This window comes from Argopecten irradians, chromosome 13, assembly GCF_041381155.1.
Source record: "Argopecten irradians isolate NY chromosome 13, Ai_NY, whole genome shotgun sequence".
Classification (NCBI taxonomy): domain Eukaryota; kingdom Metazoa; phylum Mollusca; class Bivalvia; order Pectinida; family Pectinidae; genus Argopecten; species Argopecten irradians.
The window spans coordinates 27,132,615-27,140,874 of NC_091146.1; the positions used below are offsets into that span (position 1 = coordinate 27,132,615).

Here is an 8,260-nt window from a genome sequence, read left to right on the forward strand (position 1 = left end):
AATTACAAGAACTGATACATTCATGAATAGTTTGCGAAATGTTGTAATACATGTGGTTGTTAGGCGATTGAAGTAGGATTGGTGTGTATTTCTACGTGGCGGAGTTGTAATCCTTGGTCTGTATAGATAGTTAAACAGTAGCCAGGGTCAAAATTATATACCGTTATACTTTTTACAGCAACTTTATATAATAATCTGCAAGCGCCAGTTGTAATGTCTGGAACATATGCCTGAAGTGACAGGATTTGTCACCGTCTTCCCATGAAACCCATGGATCATATAATTTTGAGTCACGTGATCCTCTACCCTGTTTTAAATATGATAGGATATCCTTGACTATTCTTGCTTTTATAACAGATATGTGAGGGTCTTGATAGATAGTTGTTTCGATTACCAAGTGATACAGTAGTATCGTGTTTTACATGTCAAATGTCGTATATCGTACCCTCTAGTCACAATGAATCTTAGTGATATAGTTGATTTTATATTCTGACCTGTATGAACCTAAATTGGCGCATCCTCGATACTCCAGGGGTTATGCTCACTGTCCTTATACCCACGCCTGCACTATCCTATTATAAATCTGAACATAATTCATAGTTAAAAACCGGATGAATCACAGGCCTGCGGAGATTTTCTTGAATATTACAGTAAGTGACGCTGGTGGAAACACAATAAATAACAGTGTGCCGTTATTCAATTCTGTTGATTGACATCAAATGAAATGTCAGCAGGCTTGCGATTGGTCAGTTTGCTCTCCTGAACTGCCTTTAATTTTGCAATTACAGATCACGTCTTGCTGTTATGAAACTCAGAGTATTTAAATAATGTATGAAGCTCGCATATATACATATACACATACATATACAGTGAGCATAGTAAAGTTACATCGTACTTCGGCACACGCTTATATATGAGGTTTGTACATAGAGTATACAGAGTTATGTCATATTAGAATACTAACTTAAATTAATGTAAACTTACTTTCTGATTCGATAAAGTGTCGTATGTATTATCAAATTGCGATGGATCTTAACGACATGATACCGTATAGTAGCCATCTGTCGCATAGATGGTTTTAGTTTCCACTTAAAAATTCTAGACTATAACTACATCCTTCAGTAAATCGTGATATTCATTGTGATTTAACATTGATTTTTTTTGTCATTTGGTTGTGCTAAATTCACAGTGTGTCATGATATATTGAAAAATGGAACAAGCGAAAGAATTAGTGGAAGATAATACAAAAACGAATGGTAAATTACCAGTGCTTGAATACGACGTGGCAGAATGGCCTCCAATCCCGATAGCGTTAGCAGTTGCTTTCCAGGTAAGTATAGAATACCCAGGGACACACACATGCATGAAAACTCCATATGTATATGTATCACCCATAGTGTAAACTACAAATTGTATGAAATCGGTTATTTAATGACGTCATAACAAGATAAGGTTTGATACAATATAGTTTTAAGTGATTCCAATTAAATGTGTTGTTCCTGAAATGTCGACAAAAGGTTTGGTTCAATAGAAATAATAATTTAAAAGAAAAAAGTAATATTTAAAAACATAGAACAACATATATATGAGGGCTGAAATAATATTAAGTATAGCTACCGAAAATGGCGTGTGATTTTATCATTTTAGGTAATTTCCATCTCATTCGTTTGCATTAAGTAATAAATTATCATCAATCGCAATCAGTTTGTAAACGCATCAGACCCCAGGACAACATCAACATTACTTAATGGAATTACTAAAAAAGATCTAGAGAAAAGCATTACATAAGTTTATGAAAAAATCTTTAAAAACTCCTATTATGCTCTTCTATGAAAGATGGCTTATGATAAAGTGGTCATTTACTTTCTTGTATTACCTTTCCATCATCATTCGATTGAGATACGTTTTAAGTCCTTTTGTGTTCACGTTAGCCTTGATGATATGGTGTATGGGGGCTATAGTGTCGTTTGCATGTGTCTTTTTTGACGTTGTATTTTACAGCATGTCGTGTTGTGTATGGGAGCTGTTGTGACTGTGACATATGTCGTTTCTGATGTTGTCTGCATATCACCCAATGATCCAATCAGGTCACAGATTTTCTGTTCATCCCTCTTCATGGTCGGTGTGGCGACAATAACACAGACCTGGTTGGGAGTAAGGTAAGTTTTATATACGTTTCTTCGTTACCATTGCTGTGTGGAACTAGCACAAGCTTGTGATACTATATAAACACATGGAAATATGATATTTCTTTTGTTTGTATACTTAAAGCACGGTACAAGGAAGTAATTTTAATCGGGCCTTCTGTTGCCTCTTACCGTAGGATAAATTGCGCTCCATTGTGCTGTATAGTTTAATATGTGTCTATTTTGTCCCGCATTACTGTTCGTATCCTTATATTTAATCGTGTTTGTTTTGTTTGTCTTCATTATGGGGCAGATCGCCTCGAAAATTTGACAATTTTTGTCCACACGCTTTTAATTACTTCCTTGTCCCATATTTACCATTTGAAGTAATTTTTATCCAACAGACTTACGTTTGATTGGATCCCGTGTCATCTGGAAAATCCTGTTGATATTACTTCTTTGACCCTTATACTTAAAACAGTGATACAGATAATTGTCATGTATGACTTAACAAAATATCGCTACCCAAGAGAGTTCAGAAATCCTTGGCGGATCTGACTCCAAAAGCAAAGTTCCTGCTTTCTAATTTTGATTAAAAACAGTTATTTTCAGTAGAAAATGATATAGAAAACATATGATTAGTACCTTAAAATAATGGTTTATTTTGGTGCGATACTTTGCGAGTTATCTCGGCTTTTCGTCACGTGTGGAATAAATTCACGTGAATCGCATTGACGAATACAGCATTTCGTATTAACGGATAAAGCACAGGTTAATTGTCGGTAGTTATCGGACAGTATGTGGGACAGTTTCTGTATGTCAACACCAGAACACTGAACAGAAGTATTGGCAGAGCTCATTGAGGCATTACATATCTGTCAGTAACAACCTTCAGCGAAGTCATATTTACTATTTCGTCAATTATTAAATGTTGTAAATTAGCTAAATGAAGTGATTGGATTCGTTTCTCTCCAAACATATACCAACAGTCAAGTGGTTTGAGTTTAATAAAATTAACTAAATCATTCAAAGATAGAATTCAATCTGGTGATAAAATTTGTCTCTGAAGCATAACATACAAAACATGTTGTCCGAAAAAAAATAATATATAACTCGACATAAATATTTGTTCTTAATCAGTCGCATACAACACGTGTTTCGAAGGGCACTGCCACTTTCTGAATACTTAGAAAACTAGATAACTGATACGAGCTTTGTCATTGGCTGATTACTACATAAATGAAAGGTGAGTAACTGCGCTAATCCATCAGGTGATGCAATGGAGGAACTTCACGCGAGTTGACGCGATAACTGCAAAAGGTTTTAGCAATAAAAATAACGCAGAATAACTACTGTGTGGATATGACTATGGAACTATTTTCTCTTTTCTGAACAGACTTCCGGTGTTCCAAGGCCCCTCCTTTACATTCCTCCCTCCGTTACTGGCGATGAAGAGCAGTGGGACATGGACGTGCCCACTACATAATTCAGGTATAATTTTATCTATTTCAACTGAATTTCACGCATAATTTATTTTCATATTCTAAAAATATGAGTTCCAAAATACAAATGTACGCGGACATTTAGATTAAACATGGACGTTGAAATTGATGAAACATGTTTAGTTTCTTACAACACAAAATTTATTTTTGAAGAATTTTGATCTCGGCTTTCCAAGTCTAACAACAAAATAAATCATGTATTGTATGATACTAACATTGTTTTCTGCCAATCCTGCAATTATTAACTTATTAACAAAACAGAATACAGTAACAAATTGTCAGTAATACACTTGAGTTTGTTGACGCGAAAGGCAACATTGCTACACAGGAAATTATTAATTCATTAAGTATTTACATATTCACTTCTATTTGCCTTCACGAAACTACGGAGTAAACTCGGATCATTTCACGTCCTAATGAAGATGATTGGTCACGCGCTAACTTCTGACCAGCGTGAGAATGAGAATACATTTTAATAATGTTTCAATTGTGACCTAGTTTTAAACCTCTTCAGCTTCAGTTGGTAAATGTAATAGCGTTGGGACAATTCGATGAGGCTAATTCTGTTACAAAACCACGTAGCAAAATATAACATAAATCTATTGTTTTATATTCCTTATGAAACATATCAAGAGAAAATGAAAACTCCACGACATTATTAAGTATTTTGATTGATGCAGTAAAAATTCCAAATCGGTGATCAATACGTTTAAACAGGTATAACATGTATGCTGTATCCCATAACCGAGCCAAAGTCACGTAGGTTAATCAAATGCAATACATTACCATAGAGGAGTTGGTGATATTTAGGCAAGGACATGACCTTATAACGTAAACACAATGCTTTAAGGGCGATTTCAGTAGTTCTAGACAAACAGTTTTTTAACTAAACTGGCAAGGGCCAGAGTTAGGTATACCAGTCGTCCGACCACAATGTGTAATGGCGGGCAGCAAGCGAGTTTGAACAATTCATATACATTTCACTACAGTGGGCTTTCCTGGCGTATCACCGTAAATCCAACTAATCTATTTTCCATTAGAACTGGTTTGTTTCCGATATATATACGAAGTTTAATGTTATCTTAGACTGAATTGTCCCTTTAAAGATGCTCAATCGCCGACAGAGATAAATGATATTCATCATTTGAACAATAATTTGCGTTTAATCGTGTCTATTTATGCCTGATTAACACAAAAAAAATATAAAATGATTTATTTCGCCTTTGGTGCATGCTCAATAAGTACTTTAATCCATATAGGATATAGTGCCACGGATTTTTTTTCGGAATTCAATTTATTGTTTTTCATATTTTTAACTTGAAGTAAAATCAAAAGCTCAAATTTTTCTATGGTGGTAGTGTTGTAAAGTAAGTAACTTTTGTATCTGAAGACAAATACTAAATCGTCTGCTTCTGTTTTTTGATAGTGAAAAATACCATTTGTCAGCGGTGGATCATCTTTAATGAAAACCGACATAAATATTTGATAGCTTCTATTGGAGACTGTCAATATATTTACGATTATTTAGATGAATATGCATTCTTTGATGACATTCTGACTTAGGATCACGCCCTCAGAAAAGTGCTGAACATATAAAATGCAATGATGTTTACCGTGCATCTTGATATAACCCGAATCTTTATGATAATGAACAATAGCATAAATATACGGCAACATACATGTAGAAACGATATATTCCATGAAACCATACCCAAAACATAAAAAGACTGATGTCACCGATATTAGACCTAAAGTTCCTTATAAACAACTTCCAAAGAATGAGGTTGTTTTCTGAACTATATTTTGTGTTGCCTTGATGACAAGAAGAACTGGCTGGTTGTAGGTACATAGACGATAACAGGTACAAGGCTACATATTTTTATCATAATGCTATAACGAAAACGTAAGATTCAACTTTTTACAACAGCAGAAATTCTAAATCTACTCTATTTTACTGGTAGTTTAACATTTCCAGTAATCCTATTTTTGATATTTAGAATGTAATAACACTTTAAATAATTAAACAGACTTTGACAATACATACATCATGAATTTAAGAAAAGAAATTCAAATACTTGTGAAGTATTTTAGGATAGCAGACGTGTGCAAACATCTTCTATATATATATGTCTTTGTATGCTTACTTGTGTTGTTAAGATATATACCAAACGTAAATTGTATTGTGTATAAATTGGTATCAATTGTATAAATAATTATTTTCCTTTATTATGTACTGTATACTGTAACCATGTATGTATGTATGTCTTGCCTATGGGCCGTAAGGCCCGCGGAATAAAGAAAATTTAACTTGAAAAGCAAACATGAAAACATTGAAGAAAACACGCATTCCCCAACACATCATAACTTACAGCACGTACATTTGTCATTAGCTTCGAAAAAATACTTCGGCAACGTAACAATAACACTATTAAGGCCAATGTCACGGCAATTGTTTGCAGAGTTCAATAAATTTATAATACCTGAAAATTTAGAATTTGGATCAATTGTGACAAAAAAAGTTTCTTCAGATGTAAAGCAAATTCATACGAATGGTATCGACGAATAAATCGCATTTAATGGCCTAAAGATGATTTTTTCTATATAATTATAAACTATTTATATAGTAAGTATATTTTTCCGTCTATTATCCTTATTGTTGAGCAGATTTCTGATAACATTACAAATTGATTGTCACATTAGATTGCTATATAAATATTTGACTGAATGTTTTTCTTCCGACAGAATACAACATAACCTCTAACACTTCTACAGATGCTGTTATCTACGTTGATGAAGGAACGAAATATACCAGACTTAACCAAGTAAGATATCCTAGTTGCATTGTTAAACTGATTTAGTACACCACATAATAATTACTAAGAATGCAATTTGAGAACAGCCATGGTCTATTTTGCGACAGTCCCCTGTCCTTCTTGACTACGGCAGACTTTACCGGACTACGGGAACTATACCAAAGTATATTCCCCCCGGGGGGAATGAGCACGCGACCAAGTATATGACGTAATGAAGAGTGTCATGTGACGAACTTAATCTTGTATGACTCTTCCTTTCACTCGGGAACGAGTCTTTGACTCGGGGAGTATACCTCGCCAGACAACACTATAGGAGAACAGTTCCCTTTCGAAAGGGTCATAGTATTATATCATGTTTGATAAGATGTTTGGAGCTATTAATCTGAAATATCAACATCATTTAGACAAAACAGAATAAATATAACTAAAATGATTATTTCCATGCTTGTTATAATATAAGTAATCGATACTTAAGTTATCTTTTGACTGATTGGCAGTTATCTGTTACGTAATGGGACTCATTCACGTATCACGTGATATTCGATGACATTTTTGAGGGAGTATTCTTTCTATTGGTAATGAAATGACGTCAAAAAATGAAATCCCAAACTAACGACATTTCAGCGGGAAGATTACAAAGAATATTATTTCATCACCACTGGAGATACTAGTCCCGCAGAATCGTTATCAGGAATCACGTGATACATGAATAAATCCCATTTTCTTAGTGACAAATCAAGATTAACTATTAGCAGTACTGTGTTAACCGATATTTTGAAAATTTCAAATACTTTGTTTCATATGTTTCAATTTTACTAAGTCAATGTTATACTGTTTAATATATCTTTAAATATTGCAACACAGTACCAAGATTTTCGTTTACTGTAGAAAATCAATATAAACGTTTAATCGGGAAACTTAACGATATAAAGCTACATGATTTGTTATATACACATAGACATGAAGTATACTAAATAAACAAGAAGTAAAATTGTAGAATGTCCTTGTAACAGTTAACAAATATTTAAAAACACAGTAGTAAAACAGTTTAACTTCTAGCAAGCGCTTTCACGGCTCTTGCTATTTTATAATTATAATAAATAAAAATGTAGGCATACTCTGAGAATAAATTTACACTACCGCAAATACATTGAACTATTTAATACCTTGATAATATAAGTGCATAATTTGCAAATAAAAAAAATTCAAATTTCCTTCAGAACGAAAAGAGCTTTGAAAGGGCTTGAAAGAAACTAAATGGTTTTGCTGTTGTATGTTTGATATATATAAAGACTGATATATTGTTATTAGTAATCGTGTTAATACTGACTTATTTGACATCTCTCATCATACAAAAACCTACAAATGATACATTTGTCCTTGAATTCTATCTTGTAGTTTTGACGAAGCAACATAATGGCTCCGCATAATGTTTAATTATTTAAAAATATATATATATATATATATATAATATTCGAAAACACTTCATGTCAACACTTTCGTTAAGCTTTGGCACATGCAGCTTGAATTTACACATTCTTAACCGTTTTCGTTTTGCAAACAAAGTTACAAGGTAGCCTGATCCTGGCGTCACTTGTAGAGGTGTTGCTAGGGGCAACAGGAGCTGTCGGCATACTTCAAAGAATAATCGGACCAATCACAATCTCTGTTACAATTTTCCTGCTTGGTTTTTCACTGTATCCCGTGTCAATACAATGCAGCGTCATCTACTGGCCGATAGCGATACTGTGAGTTTATTTCGTCGGATGAAGATTAAATCATTCATTACGATCTATCGGCATATTTCGCTTAAATATCA

At 33.7% G+C, this 8,260-nt stretch overlaps 2 protein-coding genes across 5 annotated transcripts in view; both read left to right on the forward strand.

Moving 5' to 3' along the window:
* The window catches only part of LOC138306001 (cyclin-dependent kinase 4 inhibitor B-like), a 637,657-nt gene that overhangs the window by 509,696 nt on the left and 119,701 nt on the right, over positions 1-8,260 (forward strand). The gene's annotated exons all lie outside the window — the stretch shown is intronic.
* The window catches only part of LOC138306251 (solute carrier family 23 member 2-like), a 15,127-nt gene continuing 7,738 nt past the window's right edge, over positions 872-8,260 (forward strand). Inside the window, exons 1-6 of the mRNA XM_069246648.1 lie at positions 872-918; positions 1,190-1,330; positions 2,002-2,159; positions 3,523-3,617; positions 6,371-6,450; positions 8,008-8,189. Of these exons, the coding sequence (XP_069102749.1) occupies positions 1,211-1,330; positions 2,002-2,159; positions 3,523-3,617; positions 6,371-6,450; positions 8,008-8,189 (635 nt within the window). The 5' untranslated portion in view covers positions 872-918; positions 1,190-1,210. The remainder of the gene's footprint in view (positions 919-1,189; positions 1,331-2,001; positions 2,160-3,522; positions 3,618-6,370; positions 6,451-8,007; positions 8,190-8,260) is intronic.